The sequence below is a fragment of the Octopus bimaculoides genome, chromosome 30 (genome assembly GCF_046866305.1).
Source record: "Octopus bimaculoides isolate indiv1 chromosome 30, ASM4686630v1, whole genome shotgun sequence".
In the NCBI taxonomy this organism is placed as follows: Eukaryota; Metazoa; Mollusca; class Cephalopoda; order Octopoda; family Octopodidae; genus Octopus; species Octopus bimaculoides.
The window spans coordinates 3940203-3964669 of record NC_142957.1 but is presented as its reverse complement, the minus strand read 5'-3'; the positions used below and the strand labels follow the sequence as shown (position 1 = coordinate 3964669).

Sequence of the window (24467 nt, the reverse complement as noted above, 5' to 3'; positions counted from 1 at the left end):
AGGATTCCATTTTATCGTGGTTTAAGGCGGTTTTGGTGTCGGAGACCTGCCATTGTTTCTGAGCAAAACACATTTAGAAGGGACGTTGTGGCACTAAGAACGTTTGTCTTTAAAATTGGAACTGTACCAACGCAGAAACTGAAAAAGTACAGAGTTGTAGTTTTTTTAGTTTCTATGGCAAACATGCACGTGAATGCTCATAATTAGCAGAGAGAAAATAAATTGATAAACGTTTATTTTCCGAAATATCATAAACTATTTCCTGCTTTTTTAAAACAATAACGATGGCATGACACAACCCCCTGGCTCACCAATTCTGAGTTTCTACTTTCTATTTTTTCTTTGACATAACTTTCCTTCATAAATGAATTACCTGGGGGTGTTTATTTTAATGGTCTACGAATGTATACAGTGAGTTTCTTTGCTCTAGGTGTCGGAAAGACACTCGGCAAGAAATGGAAACAAAATTGAAAGAAAGAAATTACCCAGCTGGATGACAAAGGGAAAGACATTGTTATGTGCCGAGGATCCTGAAAAGGGAAATGTTGCATCCAACTTTAGACCAATAACAGGCTTTCTACTAATGTGGAAACTAATGTTAGGTGCTTAGGCTGATGAACTTTGATACTTTGTTTAGATACTTTGAAAAAGGTGGGTTGCTACCTATTGAACAGAAAGGGTGCCGAAAGATTTTTGCTGTGACATTGTTATAGGGACAGTCATTTGTTGCCAATTTCACAAAGAACTGAGAATCGGATGACCTCTTCTTTAAGATTTTAATTTTCCAATAAGCAGACTTGTTGTACTTACATTTCACTTATGCTGGGGAGGAATAAGAAAGCACCATCGTCATAGTTTCTTATTCGGTTCTGAATCAAATATCTGAAAAAAGAAAGACAAATATTATACACATTAAAATAAGAAAAAGTAAATAAATCTGTTTTCTCTTATTCAGTACTGTCTAAAATGCTCTTTACTCAACAGAAACTGAATAAATGTCCATGGCCACAGTACAGTTGTCTATTTCTCTGCATTGATCTTATAGCAGTATTGTTGGGACAGGAATAGGCTCCTTCAATCTGACTCAGATTTCCTAAGCTGAGAAAATCTTTTGTGAAATCCCAACAACAACAGATGGAAGATGATAAAATATAAAAATGACAACACATAAACGAGACTCTTATGTGCACATCATGAGGTTTATATAACATTCTCATCTATGATAGAAATATTATTTTCGATATAGGTACAGGCATGGCACAGTAGAAAGAAGATTCCTTGTCACAGACATTGATTCTTTAGTCCCATTGCGTGGCACCTTGGGTAATTGACGTCTACTATAACCTTGGGTCGGTTAAGCCCTGTGAGTAAATTTGCTACCGGAAACTGTGTGGAAGTCTGTTGTATATATGCGTGTGTATCTGTCTTTGTGTTTATACCCAAATACGCTTGACAGCAAGTCTCGGGTTGTTTACGTCTCCGTAACTTAGCGAGTTTGGCAAAAAAAGATTGCGGTTGATTAAGTAACAGATTTTAAAAAGTAAGTACTGAGGACGATTTGATCAACTAAACCCTTGAATGCAGCACACCAGCATGGCCGCACTCCAATGATTGGAACAAAGAATTATAAAAGTATACACTCCAATGGTAATGTAATGTTATAAGAACTTTTCAAAGAAAATAAAACGTGAATTATTACAACACTGACTGTCTTCAGAACAGTTCACAACTTTAAGAATCCTTTTCAGAGTGTATATAACAATTAATACTCTTTTTACACTTTTACTTGTTTCAGTCATTTGACTGCGGCCATGCTGGAGCACCGCCTTTGTAATCGAGAAATTCGACCCCAGGACTTATTCTTTGTAAGCCTAGTACTTATTCTATCGGTCTCTTTTTGCCGAACCGCTAAGTTACGGGGACGTAGACACACCAGCATCAGTTGTCAAGTGATGGTGGGGGGGGGGGACAAACACAGACGCACATACACATATATATATATATATATATATATATATATATATACGACGGGCTTCTTTCAGTTTCCGTCTACCAAATCCACTCAGAAGGCTTTGGTCAGCCCGAGGCTATAGTAGAAGACACTTGCCCAAGGTGCCACACAGTGGGACTGAACCCGGAACTATGTGGTTGGTAAGCAACCTACTTACCACATAGCCACTCCTGTGCCTATGTTCACCTTTAAGAGTTAGTAGCAAATATATACTAGGTACTAATAAATTACATTTACGATTTTAAAAATTCAGAAAATTTAAAATAAGGTTAACTTGGCAAAATTTATTGGGAAACATAAACGAAGAATTCTTCATTAGAAATACCAGAATATTATTACGTGGATTCCATTGGTTGCACGTGACTTGCTGAGTTATTCTTATTTTTATTTTTCCTGAATCTTTCAAATTGTGAGTGTTAATAATGGACACTCTGTATATCCTTCATAATATCAATCCATACACACATAGGCCCAATGTTGTTGGAAATACTACTTTATGGTCCAAATAAACGAAGACGTTTTGGAACAAATTCCTCAGCCTTCCATATGGCACTATGCTGAACGTCACAGTTGAGGGCAGAAGGCCAAGATGTTATCAATGCAGACAGAATAACCACTTGAAAGCCTTCTTCCCACAAGTAATACAGAAGGAAGGCACTAACCCCTTGATATAAGCACCACCAACAGCACAACAACTGAAGCAACCTCAACTACAGAAGCAACACCAACAAGAGAAGAAACTCCCACGGAAAGAAAACAGAGAAAGTCTACCGTATTGCCTTTTTCGATGTTTTTCAGGCACAGCACTGTCCAACCCCATGTCAACCACTTTGCTGTTATTTGGTCGGCATGTAACGAGGCGGAGGAGGGAAGGAGGTCGAGGTGGAGGAGGAGGGAAGGAGGTTGAGGTGGAGGAGGAGGAGGGAAGGAGGTCGATGAGGAGGAGGGAAGGAGGTCGATGAGGAGGAGAGAAGGAGGAGGAGGGAATGAGGTCGAGGAAGTGGAGGAGTAGGTGGAGGAGTAGGCAGAGGACGATGACGAGTACGGGAAGAATAAGAAAAAGAAGAAGAAAATAGATTATTTATGTTTTAAGAGTGAGAATGTGAAAAATTGGCAAATGATTTAATATTAAACATTCAGAATTTAATATTAAACATTCAGAATTATATCGTGAGTGAAACAGTCTGAAGAATGAGAAAAATTGGCAAATGATTTAATATTAAACATTGAGAATTATATCGTGAGTGAAAGAGTCTGAAGAAAACAGAGGCAACTTACAATTTTTCTAAACTGTAGAGATTTGCAAACGATCTATCTTTGATGTATTGAATTTGATTGGAGGACAGATCTCTGCATTACAAAAAGGGAGGAGTTTAGAAATAATATGGAATACTTACGTGATACAATATTCAATACTGAGTGATAAGAGTGAGAGGAATACGGAGATTAATTAGGAGGATGAGGAAGAAAGGAAGATGAAGATGGTGATGATGATGGGGATTCTGATGACGATGATGATTAATGACGGTGAACATCATGTTGGTAAGGGTGACGATGATGATCATTATGATCATGATGATGGTGACTGATGAATGTGATGATGATAATGATGGTGTTGATGAAGATGTAGTTGATGATGAGAATGATTATGATGTTGAGGATGTTGATGATTATGATGACCATGTTCATTATGGTTTGGCGGATGCCTTATGAAAACGAAGCTGGTAATACTCTTTTACTCTTCTACTTGTTTCAGTCATTTGACTGCGGCCATGCTGGAGCACCGCTTTTTAGTCGAGTAAATCGACCCCAGGACTTATTCTTTTGTAAGCCTAGTACTTATTCTATCAGTGTCTTTTGCCTAACCGCTAAGTTACGGGGACGTAAACACCCCAGCATCGGTTGTCAAGCGATGGTGGGGGGACAAACACAGACACACAAACATATACACACACATACATACATATATATATATATATATATATACTAGCAGAAATACCCGGCTTTGCCCAGGTTAAAGAGAATAATGAAATCTAAAAACGCTGTCTAGACTACGCAACCCTCAACTGTTAGTAGCTACGATACCATATTTCTACATTAATAACTCTCCAATCCATGCCAGCATGGAACATAGACATTAAGTGGAATGCCAGTCTCTCATGTAGGAGGGCCTTGAAATCAATGTTACCAACTGGGGACTATGTGTGTCGTAGTGATAATAAAAAGACCCAAAGGAGGTCTGCAACGAAATAATTTTACTCAACACTTTGCAAGTGAATCAGTGGAGGCAAAGATGCATCTCATTTACTTGACAATTTATGCACCACATTGCAGAAATCACAATGTAAGTATATCTGAAAGGGTAGTCTTACACTGTTGTACCGTTGAATTACAAATAATGCTCATCTGTTATGTTCGGGTTAAAATTTCATCAACATCAAAAATATATGAATTTTCATGGGAGTTATGGCCGTTATACATAGAATATAATTTCCAAATTTCATAAAGATCCGTTCAGTACTTTTGACGTAGTTTTGGATAAGAAAACAAATGACTAATGTGTGTGTTTGTGTGCATGTGTTTGTGTGTGATGGGTGTATATATGTATAGATATCTGTATATATGTATATATATGTATATATGTGTACATATTACATGTACATCTATATATATATATATATACATCTACACATGTGTATACATATACATGTATGCATATAGATCTATATATATATATCTATGCATATACGTGTACATATACATGTATATGTATACATGTACATCTCTCTCTCTCTCTCTCTTTCACTCTTTATCTCTTTCTCTCTCTCTGAAAGTATCTATCATTACAGTATCGAAATGTGATTGTTTCAATTAGTGGAATAACGTGTACATATACATCTATATGTATACATATACATCTCTCTCTCTCTCTTTTTCTCTCTCTCTCTCTGAAAGTATCTGTCATTACAGTATCGAAATGTGATTGTTTCAGTTAGTAGAATAGTTTCATTTTTAAAGTGAAAGTATTTGACATAAGTGTTTTTGTTTCACTTTTGACACGTAATACTTAAATAGTGGAGGAGATATTATGTTGCCGTGGGCTCGAACTCTGCAAGAAGTTAAAATTTTCTTTGACTAAAACACAACTGGAACCCTAAGTAAGGCATGTGTAAAATTTGAATGAAATTGGTTGCGTAGTTCTCGAGTTTTAGGGATTCACACAGACAGACAGACAGACAGACATTCTCATTTTTATATATATAGATATATACAACGGGCTTCTTTCAGTTTCCGTCTACCAAATCCACACACAAGGCTTTGGTCGGCCCGAGGCTATAGTAGAAGACACTTGCCCAAGGTGCCACTCAGTGGGAGTGAACCTGGAACCATGTGGTTGGTAAGCAAGCTACTTACCACACAGCCACTCCTGCCTCTACGGTGATGAAAATGATAATGCTGATGATGAGGATAATGGTGCTAACAATCATAAAAATCATTATCATCACCAAGAAGATGTTGAAGAGGACGATGTTCATGATGCAGTTGACGATGATGATGAAGTTCGTGATGATACTGATGATGACGATGAAGACGTTGATGACGATTATAATGATGACGTTGACGGCGATGATAAAGTTCGTGTTGATGATAATGATGATGATATAAATGATGGCGATGATCATGATGATGATCATGGTAATGATATTAATGATGAGGTTATGATTATGATGATGACAATGATAATGTTGAAGAAGATGAGTAAGATCGTGATGATGATGATGATCATCATCATCATCATAGTGATGATAAACAGGATGATGACGATAATAATAATGCGGATGATAAAGATGGAAATGATGATGATGATGATGATGATAATGATGATGAAGATGAAAATAATGAAGATGGTGCAAATGATGAAGATAAGCCGATGATGACGATGATGAGGCTTATGATGAGGATTATGACGAAGATTATGTTGATAATGATGAAGATGATGATCATAGACATGACCATGATAATGATAATGATGATGATGATGAAATGCTAATGCTGATCATGACAATCATGATAATGATTATGGTAATGAAGTTGATGATGATGATTGTATTATTGTGATAAACATCAAATAAAGAAGAATCTGAAAAAGGTGAAGAAGAAGAAGAAGGGAAAGAAGAATAGGAAGGAGGAGGAGCGAAGGAAGAAGACGAAGAAAAAGAAGAAGAAAAATAATAAAGAATGTGAAGGAGGAGAAAAAGGAGTTGGAGAAAAAGAAGCTGGAGAAGAAGAAAAAAGAAAAAAAGAAGAAGAAGGAGGAGGAGCGAAGGAAGAAGAAGAAAATAATAAAGAATGTGAAGGAGAAGAAAAAGGAGTTGGAGAAAAAGAAGCTGGAGAAGAAGAATGAAAGCAAGAAGAAAGCTGATTATAAATGTCTTATTTATATGAATGAGAAAAATTGGCAAATGATTTAATATTAAACATTGAGAATTATATCGTGAGTGAAAGAGTCTGAAGAAAACAGAAGAGGCAACTTACAATAATATGGAATAATAATATGGAATAGTTTCATAGATACAATATTCAAGAAGATGAAGAAGAAAGAAGGGGAGGAGCGATGGAACAAGAAGAAAAAGAGTAGTAGTAGTAGTAGTAGAAGAAGAAGAAGAAGAAAGCAGATTACATATGTCATGTCTTACTAATATGAATGCAAAAAATCGGCAAATTATTTAATATTAAACATTGAGAATTATATCGTGAGTGAAAGAGTCTGAAGAAAACAGAGGCAACTTACAATTCTTTTAAATTGTAGAGATTTGCAAACCATCCAACTTTGATCTCCGTAATTCGATTCCGGTTAAGTTTTCTGCATTATAAAAAGGAGAAGTTTAGAAATAATACGGAATAGTTTCGTGATACAATGTTCAATACTGAGTGATAAGAGTGAGAGGAAAATGGAGAATAATTAGGAGGATGAGGAAGAACGGAATATGAAGATGGTGATGATAATGGGATTCTGATGATGATATTGGTGAAGCTGGTTGTGTTGGTGAACATCATGTTGGTAAGGATGATGATGATGAAAGAAGAAGAAGAAGAAGAAGAAGTGAAGGAAAAACAAAAAGAAAGAATATGATGAAGAAAAATGAGTAGTAGAATAATAAGAAGGTATAGGAGAAAGAGAAAAAGAAGAAGAAAGAAGAACGAGAAGAAGAAGCGAAGGAAAAACAAAAAAAGAATATGATGAAGAAAAATGAGTAGTAGAATAATAAGAAGGTATAGGAGAAAGAGAAGAAGAAAGAAGAATGAGAAGAAGAAGAAGAAGAAAGAAGAACGAGAAGAATGGGAGAAAAAGAAGAAGAAAAAGAAGGAAAAACAAAAAGAATATGATGAAGAAAAATGAGTAGTAGTATAATAAGAAGGTATAGGAGAAAGAGAAGAAGAAGAAGAAGAAAGAAGAACGAGAAGAAGAAGAAGCGAAGGAAAAACAAAAAAAGAATATGATGAAGAAAAAAGATTAGTAGTATAATAAGAAGGTATAGGAGAAAAAGAAGAAGAAGGAAAAACAAAAAGAAAGAATATGATGAAGAAAAAAGAGTAGTAGTATAATAAGAAGGTATAGGAGAAAGAGAAGAAGAAGAAGAAGAATGAAAGCAAGAAGAAAGCAGATTACATATGTGTTACTAATGTGAATGAGACAAATTGGCAAATGATTTAATATTAAACATTTAAACATTGAGAATTATATCGTGAGTGAAAGAGTCTGAAGAAAACAGAGGCAACTTACAATTTTTCTAAACTGTAGAGATTTGCAAACGATACATCACTGATGTCTTGAATTTGATTGCCGTAAAGATATCTGCATTACAAAAGGGGCACGTTTGGAAATAATATATGATGTGGCTGATGCCTCAGATGAAAATGATGCTGGAGATGATGATGAAGATCGTGATGATTCTGCTGATAACGATGATAACGATGTAGATGATGAAAAATATGGTGATGATCGTGATGATTATGATGAGGATGATGGTAATGATGATGATGATGAAGCTGATGTTGACGATCAGGATGGTGATTATGATGTTGATGGATGAAGATAGAGTCTATGTTAATGGTGGCTATGATGATAACGATGATAAAAGTTGATAAAGATGAATAAGACCATGATGATAATGTTGAATGCTCATGATGAAGATGATGATAATGATGACGCTCATGTCGATGATGATAAAGATGCAAATGATGATGAAAATCCCGATGATGATAATGATTAGGATAAAATAATGATTATACTGATGAAGAAAAAGCCGATGATGGAGATAATAATGATGAGGAGTAGGGGGGATTATGATGAAGATGATGATGATAGACATGGTCATGATGATGACAATGATGATGAGGAAACAATTGCAACGCTGATCAGGACAACAATGAAGATGATGATGGGAATGGAGACGACACTAATGATTATAATATTATGATAAATGACGAATGAAGGAGAATCGAAAAAAAGGTGAAGAATAAGAAAAAAGGACAGAAGAAGAAGAAGAAGGTTAAAAGGAAGAGGATGGAGGAGAAGAAGGAGGAGCTATGGAAGAAGAAGAAAAAGAAGAAGAACGAGAAGAAGAAGAAGGAGAAGAATAATAATAAGAAGAAGACTAAAAGGAAGAAGGAGGAGCTATGGAAGAAGAAGAAGAAGAACGAGAATAATAATAAAAAGAAGAAGACTAAAAGGAAGAAGGAGGAGCTATGGAAGAAGAAGAAGAAGAACGAGAAGAAGAAGAACAAGAACAAGAAGAAGAAAGCAGATTACATATGTGTTACTAATGTGAATGAGAAAAATCGGCAAATGATTTAATATTAAACATTGAGAATTATATCGTGAGTGAAAGAGTCTGAAGAAAACAGAAGAGGCAACTTACAATTCTTTTAAATTGTAGAGATTTGCAAACGATCCATCACTGATGTCGGTAATTTGATTCCCGACAAGATATATGCATTATAAAAGGGAGAATTTTAGAAATAATATAGAATAGTTTCGTGATACAATATTCAAAATATTGAATGATAACAGTGAGAGGAATATGGAGAACAATTACGATTGTGAGGAAGAACGGAATATGAAGATGGTAATGATGAAGCATATTCTGATGAATATTATGCTGCTGAAGTGGAGGCGCAATGGCCCAGTGGTTAGCGCAGCGGACTCGCGGTCATAGGATCGCGGTTTCGATTCCCAGACCGGGCGTTGCGAGTGTTTATTGAGCGAAAACACCTAAAGCTCCTCGAGGCTCTGGCAGGGGATGGTGGCGAACCCTGCTGTACTCTTTCACCACAATTTTCTCTCACTCTTTCTTCCTGTTTCTGTTGTGCCTGTAATTCAAAGGGTCAGCCTTGTCACACTGTGTCACGCTGAATATCCCTGAGAACTACGTTAAGGGTACACGTGTCTGTGGAGTGCTCAGCCACTTGCATGTTAATTATATCGTGAGTGAAAGAGTGTGAAGAAAACAGAAGAGGCAACTTACAATGTTGTCAAATTGTAGAGATTTGCAAACGCTCCATCACTGATGTCTGTAATTTGATTCCCGGCAAGATTTCTGCATTATAAAAGGGAAAAGATTAGAAATGATATAGAATAGTTTCGTGATACAATATTCAATATTGAGTGATAAGAGTTAGAGGAATATGGAGATTAATTAGGAGGATGAGGAAGAACGGAATATGAAGATGGTGATGATGAAGAAGATTCTGAAGAAGATTATGCTGATGATGATGATTATGACGGTGATCTTGATGATGGTAATGGTGACAATGATGACCATGATGATGGTGACAATGATGGTGTTGATGAAGATGTAGTTGATGATGAGAATGATTATGATGTTGAGGACGTTGATGATTATGATAATCTGTTCGTTTTGATGAGAGTGTTGCTTATGATGAAAGTGGTGGTGGAAATGGTGAGGATAATGATGATGATGATAATGATAATGATGATGAAGTTCGTATTGATGATAATAATGATGACGATGATTATGTTTTAGATGATGAAACTGACGTGGATGATGAAGATCGTGATCATTAAGATGATGATGATGATGATGATAATGATGAAGTTGATGAAGATGAGTGAGCTCGTGACGATGATGATCTTGGTTACTATGGTGATGATAAACACGATGACAATGATACTGATGACAAAGATACAAATGATGATGACGATGATGATGATAATGATGCCGATCATGACGAAGATCGTCATGATGATAATAATAATGATGATGATGAGGATTATGACGAAGATTATGATGATAATGATTAAAATGATGATGATCATAGACATGGTCATGATAATGAGAATGCTGCTTCTGATTATAATGATGATGAAATGTTAATGCTGATTATGACAATCAAGAAGATGATGATGGTAGTGAAGATGATGATGATCATAATATTGTGATAAATATCAAGTGAAGAAGAAGAAAGGAGAGAAGAAAAAGAAGAAGAAGAAGAAGAAAGCTGATTACATATGTCTTATTTACGTGAATGAGACAAATCGGTAAATGATTTAATATTAAACATTGAGAATTATATCGTGAGTGAAAGAGTCTGAAGAAAACAGAAGAGGCAACTTACAATCTTTCTAAACTGTAGAGATTTGCAAACGATCCATCTTTGATGTCGGTAATTTGATTGTAGGAAAGAGATCTGCATTATAAAAGGGAGAAGATTAGAAATAATATAGAATAGTTTCATGATATAATGTTCAAGAAGAAGAAGAAGAAAGAAGGGGAGGAGCGATGGAACAAGAAGAAAAAGAGTAGTAGTAGTAGAAGAAGAAGAAAGCAGATTACATATGTCATGTCTTACTAATATGAATGCAAAAAATCGGCAAATTATTTAATATTAAACATTGAGAATTATATCGTGAGTGAAAGAGTCTGAAGAAAACAGAGGCAACTTACAATTCTTTTAAATTGTAGAGATTCGCAAACGATCCATCTTTGATGTCCGTAATTCGATTCCCGCCAAAATATCTGCATTAAAGATGGGAGAGGATAAGAAATAATGCAGAAGAGTCTCGAGATACAATATTCAAAATATTGAATGATAACAGTGAGAGGAAAATGGAGAATAATTAGGAGGATGAGGAAGAAAGGAATATCAAAATGGTGATGATGATGATGATGATGATGATGATGATGTTGATTTTGACATCAATGATAAAGATGATGAAGATGAGGAACATGGTGCTGCTGCTGATGGCGTTGTGTTGATAAAAATCGATGATGATGATGATAATACTGGTTATGATGATTCGAATTATCAGGATGATGCTGATGATGTTGAAAATGACGTAGATTATGATGATAATAATGAGGATGAGGTTGATCATAGTCATAATCATACCAATGATGATGATAATGAAGACGGTGTGATAATTATCATAATAATGATGATAATTATAAATTGATAGAAGAAATGAAAGAGGGAGAAATAGAAGAAGAAGACTAAAAGGAAAAGAAGGATGAGCTACGGCAGAAGAAGAAGAGGAAGGAGGAGAAGAAGAAGGAGGGGAAGAAGAAGAAGAAGGAGGAGAAGAAGAAGAAGAGGACTGAGGAGAAGAAGGATGAGCTATGGAAGAAGAAGAAGAAGAAGAAGCAGAAGAAGAAAAAGACTAAAAGGAAGCGGACTGAGGAGAAGAAGGATGAGCTATGGAAGAAGAAGAAGAAGAAAGAAGAAAAAGAAGAAGAATGAAAGCAAGAAGAAGAAAGCTGATTACATGTGTCTTACTAATGTGAATGATACAAATCTGCAAATGATTTAATATTAAACATTGAGAATTATATCGTGAGTGAAAGAGTCTGAAGAAAACAGAAGAGGCAACTTACAATTCTTTTAAATTGTAGAGATTTGCAAACGATCCATCACTGATGTCGGTAATTTGATTGTCGTAAAGATTTCTGCATTATAAAAGGGAGAATTTTAGAAATAATATAGAATAGTTTCGTGATACGATATTCAATATTGAGTGATAAGAGTTAGAGGAATATGGAGAATAATTAGGAGGATGAGGAAGAACGGAATATGAAGATGGTGATGATGATGGGGATTCTGATGAAAATGATGGTGACGATATTGATTATAACGGTGAACTTGATGATGGTTAGGGTGACAATGATGATCATGATGATGGGGACAATGATGAAAGTGATAATGATGATGATAATGATGGTGTTGATGAAGATGTAGTTGATGTTGGGAACGATTATGTTTATGAGGATGTTGATGATTATGATGATCACGTTCATTATGATGAGGCTGTTGCTTATGATGAATCTGATGGTGGAGATGATGATGATGATGATAAAGATGCTGATGATAATGATAACAAATATGATGATGCTGCTGATGATAATGAATATGATCATCATCATCATAACAATGGTGATAATTATAAATTAATAGAAGATATAAAAGAAGAAAACAAAGAAAAAAGAACAACAACAACAACGAGAATAAGAAGACAAAGAAGAAAAAGCTAAAGGAAGAAGGCGTAGGAGGAGGAAGAGGGGAGGAGAAGAAGGAAGAGGAGCGATGGAAGAAGAAGAAGAAGAAGAAGAAGATAAAGAAGAACAACAACAACAAGAAAGAGAATAAGAAGACAAAGAAGAAAAAGCTAAAGGAAGAAAGAAGAAGGAGTATGAGGAGGAAGAGGGGAGGAGAAGAAGAAGAAAAATAGTAGTGTAACTAGAAGAAACAGAAGAAGAAAAATAGTAGTGTAACTAGAAGAAACAGAAGAAGAAAGAGATTAAAAAAGAGGAAGAAAATGAAAAAGGAATACGATGAAGAAGAGGAGAAAACGATGAAGAAGAAGAAGAAGAAAAAGAATAAGAAGAAGAAAAAGAATAAGAAGAAAAAGAAGAACGAAAGCAAGAAGAAAGCTGATTATAAATGTCTTATTTATGTGAATGAGAAAAATTGGCAAATGATTTAATATTAAACATTGAGAATTATATCGTGAGTGAAAGAGTCTGAAGAAAACAGAAGAGGCAACTTACAATAATATGGAATAATAATATGGAATAGTTTCATAGATACAATATTCAAGAAGATGAAGAAGAAAGAAGGGGAGGAGCGATGGAACAAGAAGAAAAAGAGTAGTAGAAGAAGAAGAAGAAGAAGAAGAAGAAGAAGAAGAAGAAGAAGAAGAAGAAGAAAGCAGATTACATATGTCATGTCTTACTAATATGAATGCAAAAAATCGGCAAATTATTTAATATTAAACATTGAGAATTATATCGTGAGTAAAAGAGTCTGAAGAAAACAGAGGCAACTTACAATTCTTTTAAATTGTAGAGATTTGCAAACGATCCATCTTTGATCTCCGTAATTTCATTCACGCTGAGATCTCTGCATTACAAAAAGGACAAGTTTAGAAATAATATGGAATAGTTTCATGGTTCAATGTTCAATATTGAGTGATAAGAGTGAGAGGAATACGGAGAATAATCAGGAGGATGAGGAAGAAAGGAAGATGAAGATGGTGATGATGATGGGGATTCTGAAGGTGAACATGTTGGTAAGGGTGACAATGTTGATCATGATGATCATGATGACAATGTTGATCGTGATGGTGATGATAATGATGATGTTGATGAAGATGCAGTTAATGATGAGTGTGGTGACGAGGATGTTGATGATTATGATGATCACGTTCGTTATGAGGAGGCTTATGCTTATGAAATTGATGGTGGAAATGGTGATGATGATGATGCTAATGATGAAGATGATAAAATAATAGTCATGATCGTTAACACCATCATCGAGATGTTCGAAAATGTTGATGCTCTTCTCGATGATGATGATGACCGAGAACGTGATGATGGTAATGATGATGATGTTGATGATGACGTTAAAGGTTACATTGATGATGATGATGATGATGATGATGACGATGATGATGACGAAGATGAGGAAAATCGTGGTGATAATGATGATTATAAAATTCGATGATGATGACAATGCTGATGATGATGAAGATCCTGATGATGATGGTTATAATGATTAAAATAATCAGGATGATGCTGATGATGATAAACACGATGTTGATTATGAAGATCATAGTCATAGTGACAATGATGATTATGATGAAGATGCTGATGGTGGTGATAAGGAAGGTGATGATCGTCATCATAACAATGATGATAATTATAAATTAATAGAAGAAGAAGAAGAAAGAAAGAAAGAAAATATAATGAAAGAAAAAGAAGAAACGAACGAGAAGAAGAAGAAGGAGCGAAGGAAGAAGAAAAATAAGACAAAGAAGAAAATAAAGAATAAAATGAAGAAGACGAAGGGGAAGGAGGTGAATAAGGAGGATAGCTGGAAGAAGAAGAAGAAGATAAAGAAAGAAAGAGAATATAAAGAAAGAAAGAGAAGAAATGAATGAGAAGGAGGAGAAGAAGGAGCGAAGGAAGAAGAAAAAGAAGACAAAGAAAATACAGAATAAAATGAAGACGAAGAGGAAGGAGGTGAAGAAGGAGGATAGCTGGAAGAAGAAGAAAGAAAGAAAGAAATAGAAGAAATGAACGAGAAGAAGGAGAAGAAGGAGCGAAGGAAAAAGAAGACAAAGAAGAAAATAAAGAATAAAATGAAGACGAAGAGGAAGGGGTGAAGAAGAAGAAGAAAGAAAGAAAGAAAGAAGCTGATTACATATGTGTTACTAATGTGAATGAGACAAATTGGCAAATGATTTAATATTAAACATTGAGAACTATATCGTGAATAAAAGAGTCTGAAGAAAATAGAAGAGGCAACTTACAATTCTTTTAAATTGCAGAGATTTGCAAACCATCCATCTTTGATGTCTTGAATTTCATTGTGGTGAAGAGATCTGCATTATAAAAGGGAGAAGATTAGAAATAAGATGTTGGTAAGGATGACGATGATGATCAATATGATGAGGCTGATGCTTATGAAAATGATGGTGGAAATGGTGATGATAATGATGACAATGATGATAAAAAGAATAATCAACATCATCATCATCAAGATGTTGAAAATGTTGATGCTCTTGATGATGATGATGATGATGTTATTGATGGTAATGATGAATGTGATCATGATGAAGATCATGATGATGATGACCAAGAACGTGATGATGATGGAAATGATGGTAATGATGATGACGTTAAAGGTTACATTGATGATGATGATGATGATGATGATGATAATGATGATGACCAAGAACGTGATGATGATGTAAATGATGGTAATGATGATGATGATGACGTTAAAGGTTACATTGATGATGATGATGATGATGATGATAATGATGATGACCAAGAACGTGATGATGATGGAAATGATGGTAATGATGATGATGATGACGTTAAAGGTTACATTGATGATGATGATGATGGTGATGACGATGATAATGCTGATGATGATGTTGACAACGATGATAAAAATGAAGATGATGATAATGTTGATGATGATAAAAATTCGATGATGATGATGATGATGCAGATCCTGGTGATAATGGTTATGATGATTAAAATAATCAGGATGATGCTGATGACAAACGCGATGACGTTCATGATGATGATGATGATGAAGATTATCATGATAATGATCATCGTATGAAGATGCGCAAGCTAAAGACACGCAGACTCCCGGTGAGGTTGAAGCATCTCTGGCTCAACCTGGACGGTGAGCAGGTTTGGTCTCCGTTCGTTGATGAGATATTTCCCAGGTTCACTTCTTTTGGTGGAAATGATGTGAAAGATTCATCGTATTTTGGTCTTCAATATCGCCACGTGCGCGTTCGTGGTGGTGTGAAAAATTTGGAAGCGGTGTGGAAAACCTTTTTGAAGTAAGTCTGAAGGGGGCGAGCTGGCAGAAAGGTTAGCACGCCGGGCGAAATGCCTAGCAGTAGTTCGTCTGCCGTTACGTTCTGAGTTCAAGTTCCGCCGAGGTCGACTTTGCCTTTCATCCTTTCGGGGTAGATAAATTAAGTACCAGTTACGCACTGAGGTCGATGTAATCGACTTAATCTCTTTGTCTGTCCTTGTTTGTTCCCTCTATGTTTAGCCCCTTATGGGCAATAAGAAAAAAAAAAGAAGTCTAAATTGTTAATGTTCCAGAATTAATTTTAGTTGAATTTCTTTAAAAAGTGTATTTCTGTGGTGTCGCAGACAAGCGACACATTCCCCCCCTTCCTGGAAGAAGAAAGGCAAAATTTAAACACAAAAATTTTGGTTTGTGTGCAAAATGAACAGCTTGTCATGCAACGAGGAGAAGCTAATGGCGAGGTGCCTGGAAGGAGACTGCGTAGAACGCGGGCACAAGAAAAGGGATTGACAGAAGAAAGTAGAAACAAATGGAAAGGAAGACAACTCGGAGAAAAGCGTAAATTTTGCTTCGGCTGGTAGCGTGGCGGAAGAAAACATCTGCTTCGAACCGGGCAAACATAAAAATAGGCTACAAAGAGATGGAAATGAGGTGAAAGTTTCATCTCCCGAAGTAATTATACAGAACACAGCAAGGAATACTGTTATTTACAAAACAGTTTCATTGAAATCAAAAAGGAGAGAACCGGTGACCAAAGAAGCAGTGGAGAAATGCCTTCGACCCATTTGGATGGTTGTAACATACCTAACAACGGGAAAGCGATACGGCATGGTGGAGGTACGTTTCCGACCCGAGGAAAAAGCCAGGTAACATTCAACGAACACATTGAAAACAACCGAGGTGGCTCTCCTACCCACATATCTTGGTAGACACACTTCCAAGGTAAGGGCGAGGGGAATAACACCGGAAATTGATGTTGCCTGGCTTATTGATGCAATCTTAAAGGGCTTGGAGGAAAGAGTAACTATCTTTGAAGCCTACAAGTACCAACAGCAGAACTGGGTAGGGCAGGTTTTAGAATTAATAATTCAGGTCACCTCAGAAGATTTAGAGGAAATTATTAGATATAATTTCGGTGGGGGAGATGAAGTTGAGATTAAACGTAGAAGGCAGGAAGCCCAGGTATTATAAACGCGGACAGAAAGGGCACATTAGGGCTGAATGCCAGACACAACCAGAGGTAGGAAAAGAAGCCTCCCCATCGAAGGAGGAACCAGCAGCAACTACACCGTGGACAAAACCAACAGCACCTCCACCACCGTCCACAAAACTAGAAGCACGAACAACGCAGGCGAAAATCCAACTAAAATCAGGGAAAGCGGAGGATATACCCATGAAAGTGGCCAGAGAGAGACAGAGAGAGACAGAAGAAGACACAGAGTGGGAGCACACGAGAAGGAAAAGAGAAAAAGAAAAGGCTCAAACTCCGCCCCACAGAATCGCCTGCACATTCACAACCCAACTAAACATCTACGCAAACACACACAGTCACTCAAAAACACACACCCACACAAATACAGTCACAGGATACACAGACCCTAACCCTCCCACCCCACATGGCCATAACGGCTGTTAATAACAAAAACAAAAATTTAAAAAGAATCATATCAAAACAGAAAATGACAAAACATTCAAACCACCGGGTAACACAGAAACCCCGGAAAACATGGAGCTTCTCATGTTATACAGAGAAAATTACGATTATATAAAACAAAGATTACCCAAGATACGTTGGTCGTTGGGTATGAAATTTCTCTGAAACCGTTTACAAAGAACTGATAAATAACCCACCAACCACAGCTAAAATAGTCGATGAAGGACTTACTTCCTAACCGGAACACTCTTAAAAGTAATCCCCACTCATGAACTCGATTAATTTAGGATGTATAAATGTGCGTGGCCTGAAATCGGATTGGAAGCAAGCTTGTCTTCTAAACGATTTTGGGTCACATCGGTTAGATGTGATAGCTCTTACTGAGACCAGACTGAGGGGACTGCAGGATTTTGTGTCGCTCTTAAATGACTACGATAAAGTCATTTCTCCACGCCAACCGGTAGATGCCAGGGGAATCGTAGTTCTATGGGTGGTTTTCCAACAAGTAGGACTAATATTTAATGCGTTCATCTTTGAAAATTTATTGTGTTTGTGATAGCGTAAATTTTACTGATGACATTCTATTAAAAATAAATGTTTCATCACCTGTTCACATAAATCTATTTTGCATTCATAAGTTACGTATTTTAAGGATTTGATATTTAAGTGGGTTTCGTTATTATTTACAGTTTAATCTGCCTGTATCAGTTTTAATTGTAAAAATAATCATTCTTGCTATAGAAACAAAGCCTGAAATTTGGGGTAAGGTGCCTAGTCCTTTACATTGATCTCAGGGCTAAATTAGTATTTATTTTGTCGACCCCAAAAGAATGAAAGGCAAAGTCAACCTCGGCGGAATTTGATCTCGAAACGTAAATACGGACGAAATGCCGCTAAGCATTTTGTCCAATGTACTCAACGATTCTGACAGCTCACTGAGTTTTTAAGTGTAAAACTAATACAATCAATAATCAAACAATAATTAACATCTATTCTGTGACGAGATCGACTGATATTATATCATATTAATATGACAATAAACAACAATCCAACTAATTAAGGAAATGTTGTTGGCACTCCGTTGCTTACAACGTCGAGTTGATCTGATCAAAGGAACAGCCTGCTCGTGAAATTAACATGCAAGTGGCTGAGCACTCCACAGACACGTGTACCCTTAACGTAGTTCTTGGGGGGATATTCAGCGTGACACAGTGTGACAAGGCTGACCCTTCGAATTACAGGCACAACAGAAACAGGAAGTAAGAGTGAGAGAAAGTTGTGGTGGAAGCGTACAGCAAGGTTCGCCACCATCCCCTGCCGAAGCCTCGTGGAGCTTTAGGTGTTTTCGCTCAATAAACACTCACAACGCCTGGTCTGGGAATCGAAACCGCGATCCTATGACCGCGAGTTCACCTCCCTAACTGGGCCATTGCGCCTCCACAATTAAGGAAATAATATTCTATGATATACACAACACGTATTATAAGTACCAAACTTTCCGTACTGTCCGTTCGTTGAATGTGCCATCAGGAGATTTGGTGGGATCAGACAAATAACATCAAAGTTCAGATACTAGTCAGATCCAGATCATTGTGTAATGTTATAAATAATAAATTCAGTATAAATATACATTGAATGAGAAACAATTTATTTGACTTCACAGAAAGTAACATATCGGTCTGTTTTACTCAAACATTGTGTTTAAAGCTGTGAGATCAACAACATAAGCGATTAGCTAAGAATATAATCGATGAGAATTTAAAACATTGGATGTGGAAAATATGTAGAAAGTATCAAATACTTACAAAAATGTAGTTTTTGAGGGGATATTTTGCGGGACTGAAATTAATTGGCGTTTTCCACAATTTACATATCCAGTCGAATTACAATTACATATGGTGCATGTATCTGAAACAGCATGAGCCCCGAAAAACAATCCCGTATAGATTATCAACATAAAAACCCATGGAACTAACATAGTTTGACGGAACATATTTTCAGGCCTAAATCTGTAACAGAAGAAAATAGAAATTATCAGAGGCTTCAATGTTATTGCTTTCATGCTACAGATTCTTCGAAGAAAGCAAAGCTCACCCTTGTTCCATGTGACGAGTATGTCTTTATTTTCATAATTTAATATTCAAAATTACAAAATTAAGTTTCGAGAAACCAATGGGAAGCACTTTGTTAGAAATTATAGATTTTATGGGTGATAATGTCAAACACACACAGAAACGTACCCCTACACATTCCCACGCAGTAACCATACTTTGGGGATCTACTGTAAAATTAATGAATCATAATTTTCCAGGACCCTAAACTAGTGGTTCCTCTAAACCTGATTAGGTTCCTAAATCCGATAGTTCCCTTCAAGCAACTGTGTTGTAGCCAATGACGTTTTTCTGCACCCAAGGTTTAGAAGCATTCATACAAATCGTTTTTGTATAAACTTATATATATATATATATATATATATATATATATATAAATTGGAAATGTAAAAATAAAAACAAAACACAAAGGATTCTGCGGTACACGTGTTTCAAGCTTTATAGTTGTTGCATCATTATTGGTATATAATTGACAGTATAAAGCTATCTTCAGCCGCAAATGTATTCTTTCCCAAGAATTATATCACAAAGAAGTTAAAGGAGGAAGAAACATGAGAGATAAAAGGTGAGATTCCACTTGGTATTGTCCATTGTAATATACCTCGTAGAATTTTTAATTTGATGTGTGTGTGTGTGTGTGTGTGTGTGTGTGTGTGAATTAAAATTAACAAATAAAACAAAAAAAAATAATAACGAACGTGAGGACGTGCACAAGAAATGTATTAGCTTCAAGCTCGGTAAAAGGAGACAGTTTGACGTTTTTAGCCTAACTCCTCGTCGGAAAGGAGAAGTGGAAAAGTCCATAGATGAAGAAGAAATCACCAACAACACAAGTGTAGATTATATATATATATATATGTGTGTGTGTGTGTGTGGTAAGTAGCTTGCTTACCAACCACATGGTTCCGGGTTCAGTCCCATTACGTGGCACCTTGGGCAAGTGTCTTCTACTATAGCCTCGGGCCGACCAAAGCCTTGTGAGTGGATTTGGTAGACGGAAACTGAAAGAAGCCTGTCGTATATATATATATATATGTGTGTGTGTTTCTGTGTTTGTCCCCCCACCATCGCTTGACAACCAATGCTGGTGTGTCTACGTCTCTGTAACTTAGCGGTTCGGCAAAAAGAGACCGGTAGAATAAGTACTAGGCTTACAAAGAATAAGTCCTGGGGTCGATTTTCTCGACTAAAGGCGGTGCTCCAGCATGGCCACAGTCAAAAATGACTGAAACAAGTAAAAGAGTATGTGTGTGTGTGTGTGTGTGTGCGAGAGAGAGAGAGAGAGAGTTTACAATTTATAGGGAAATCTTAAGAAATAATTACAAGATAGCTAAATGTTGCTTAAATGTTCCAGGATATAATTCCGGGATAGTAAGTCGTATTTAGTAGAAAATAGGAATATATAATAAGGAGACACAACGCTCTGGATGTTGTTAATCAATTTATATGTTGAAGTGTCTTCTACACATGTTTCGACGGTAAGACTCCAACAATGTCCGGCAGGATAAATTATAGACAGCAGTGCACCAAGCACTTCAGAAAGTTTATAAATAAAAAGATCATCAAACAGACATGTTAACAGAGATAGAAAGTCCCATGCAGGAGTGGCTGTGTGGTAAGTAGCTTACTTACCAACCACATGGTTCCAGGTTCATTCCCACTGTGTGGCACCTTGGGCAAGTGTCTTCTACTATAGCCTCGGGCCAACCAAAGCCTTGTGAGTAGATTTGGTAGACGGAAACTGAATGAAGCCCATCGTATATATATATATATATGTATGTGTGTGTCCCTCTAACATCACTTGACAACCGATGCTGGTGTGTTTACGTCCCCGTAACCTAGCGGTTCAGCAAAATAGACTGATAGAATAAGTATTAGGCTTACAAAGAATAAGTCCCCGGGTAGCAGCTCGGCCATCATTGAATAAATGCTGAGCCATAGTCACCAATCGGTGATTTATGTGGATAATAAGTTCATCTGTCTTCTTGTGGAATTCATATCCAACTGCAAATCTAACAGCAGGCTCCCTGCACACCTTCTTCGGTTCCCTCTTCCAAGAAAACAATCATGTAACCACTTCAAACTATTCATCACCTTCCAAATGAATCTCTGAGAGAACAGCTATGTCTCAGGTATATTGGTTTAGTTTGCGAGAAACAAGTATAGAACGTCTTTCAGTTCTAAATTCACTTTTGTCGTCTAGCATTCTGGCATAAAAATTTCATAATCCATTTGATTTTATATTTTCTGTTTTCTGAGCACAAGACAGACATCTGTCAATCGCACTAAACTGATCAGATAGATAAGCACAGGCAGTTTGACTTCACCTTGTCTAGAATCTCTCTAGTCTCCAGGTAAGCAGTGCCCTCCCCCGATTTCAGCTGCTTAGACACCCATGCAGCAACCAAAACTCATCGCTGTCTCGAACGATAAGGAGACCTACGTGTATATCACTAACTACAGGCTGCCAACCAGTCAGATCCGCATATTTCGCCACCTTCCCATCATCGCACTACTTTAGAATGGAATAAAAGTGTGTAAAGATAGCAGCACTGTCGATGAAAATTAGTCAGCAACGCCTGTGCAAAATAATGGGTCCAATAAGACTTGAACCATAAAGGAGAAAGCGAATTCGAAGTGTACAGATCCAATCCATCACTGGAACTGTAAGAATTTGTAAAACTTTCCAGAAGTTTATCATTTAAATATATATGAGCATGTCTAGATATGCAACTATATGCACAGGAATACATACATAAAACAAAACATACAAATCTGCATATATACATACATACGAACAAAAATACCCTGTTCCTGATGTTGAAATTCCTATGAAGGAGCCTTGGATCTAGGTTAGAAACCGGTTCTTTCTCTATTGGCAAGACATCTTGAAATAGAACTGCATAATGACATACATGTATACATTGCCATACTCAGAGCCCCGATCTATCATTCAGTGAGACATCCAAGTACTATATTTCTACTATATTTCTACTATTGAATATTATTAGAGCAGAACAAAAAAAAAAAAGAAATTTTTTCATATTTGATAAAACTGTAAACATCATTTTTACAAAATCAATAGCGTTCCTTAATTCTTTAATTTTATTTATAGTATTTATGTTTCACTTTGTTTAAGGATAAACATTTATTGTATTTCATTAAAAATTAAAAGTAATTTTTTGTTTTTCGGATTTTAAGATTTTTCTATAAAGTTCTTTAGAGTTTTAATATAAACTACTGAAACGTTTAAAACGATAATTCTACAGAAATATTTCTTTATTTAACAAATTATAACCTGGGGTATTGTTTCAAATACTGTATTTATATGTAATCCATAAAAAATATATTAAATATATAGTCTTTTCAAATTTAATATGTTTAAGTCATATAACGTCATACTATAACTTATAAAATTCGAAATATTACATTAAAATAACTTTTATCCTCTCTAATAAATCAGTTGCTAAAGACTTTCTAGCCGTGGCCCTCTCATATGCATTCATTATTTAATATGTTTAGTTCACGCAGCTTAGAGACATCATCATTGGTTTGTAATAAAGTTTATAATAATTCCAGACAGTGTGGAATAATTCTCAGATAAATAATATCGGAGATAGAGAGAAAATATATTTAGTGCACTCCATATTAAAATGTTGATGTAGGATAAAGATATGGTGAGAGAAAAATATCTTGTCACCAAATTGTTTGATATTTAAACAGTTCCTATTTGTTGTTGGCACTCCGTCGCTTACGACGTCGAGGGTTCCAGTTGATCCAATCAACGGAACAGCCTGCTCGTGAAATTAACGTGCAAGTGGCTGAGCACTCCACAGACACGTGTACCCTTAATGTAGTTCCCGGGGATATTCAGCGTGACACAGTGTGACAAGGCTGACCCTTTGAATTACAGGCACAACAGAAATAGGAAGTAAGAATGAGAGAAAGTTGTGGTGAAAGAGTACAGCAGGGTTCGCCACCATCCCCTGCCGGAACCTCGTGGAGTTTTAGGTGTTTTCGCTCAATAAACAATCACAACGCCCGGTCTGGGAATCGAAACCGCGATCCTATGACCGCGAGTCCACTTGGCCATTGCGCCTCCACAGTTCTTGTTTACTTCAAGATATATATATATATATATATATATATATATATATATATATATATATATATATATATATATATACAAATTAAATTTCCAGAACAATTGCATTTATATTCGAAGTTTAATATTAAAATAAAAATCAGTTTTAAAATTTCGTTGATTCAAAATAGGAAAAATTAGTTAAGACTTTGTAATGTCGGACACAATATTTTTTCTCTCTATGATCTGAGTTCATATTCGGGTGAGGCCGACATTGCTTCTTTATCTTTCAGGGGGTTGCTAAATAGAATAACAATCTAAGGGGGTGATCTTATGGAATCTTTTACTCTTTTACTTGTTTCAGTCATTTGACTGCGGTCATGCTGGAGCACCGCCTTTAGTAGAGCAAATCGACCCCAGGACTTATTCTTTGTAAGCCTAGTACTTATTCTATCGGTCTCTTTTGCCGAACCGCTAAGTTACGGGGACGTAAACACACCAGCATCGGTTGTCAAGCGATGTTGTGGGGACAAACACAGACACACAAACACACAGACATACATATACATATATACGACAGGCTTCTTTCAGTTTCCGTCTACCAAATCCACTCACAAGGCTTTGGTCGGCCCGAGGCTATAGTAGAAGACACTTGCCCAAGGTGCCACGCAGTGGGACTGAACCCGGAACCATGTGGTTGGTAAGCAAGCTACTTTATTTCATTTAATTAGCCACAAGAGCTGTACA

General features: G+C 36.3%; 1 protein-coding gene across 1 annotated transcript in view; it reads right to left on the bottom strand.

Moving 5' to 3' along the window:
• Nucleotides 1-11: 11 nt before the first annotated feature.
• The window catches only part of LOC149130142 (uncharacterized), a 29008-nt gene continuing 4552 nt past the window's right edge, over nt 12-24467 (bottom strand). Inside the window, exons 2-14 of the mRNA XM_089345848.1 lie at nt 19331-19534; nt 14841-14912; nt 13358-13429; nt 11908-11979; nt 10981-11052; nt 10652-10723; nt 9541-9612; nt 8935-8973; nt 7797-7868; nt 6804-6875; nt 3290-3361; nt 811-882; nt 12-138 (exon numbers count right to left, since the gene is read on the bottom strand). Coding sequence (XP_089201974.1) covers nt 12-138; nt 811-882; nt 3290-3361; nt 6804-6875; nt 7797-7868; nt 8935-8973; nt 9541-9612; nt 10652-10723; nt 10981-11052; nt 11908-11979; nt 13358-13429; nt 14841-14912; nt 19331-19518 — 1074 coding nt within the window. The 5' untranslated portion in view covers nt 19519-19534. The remainder of the gene's footprint in view (nt 139-810; nt 883-3289; nt 3362-6803; nt 6876-7796; nt 7869-8934; nt 8974-9540; nt 9613-10651; nt 10724-10980; nt 11053-11907; nt 11980-13357; nt 13430-14840; nt 14913-19330; nt 19535-24467) is intronic.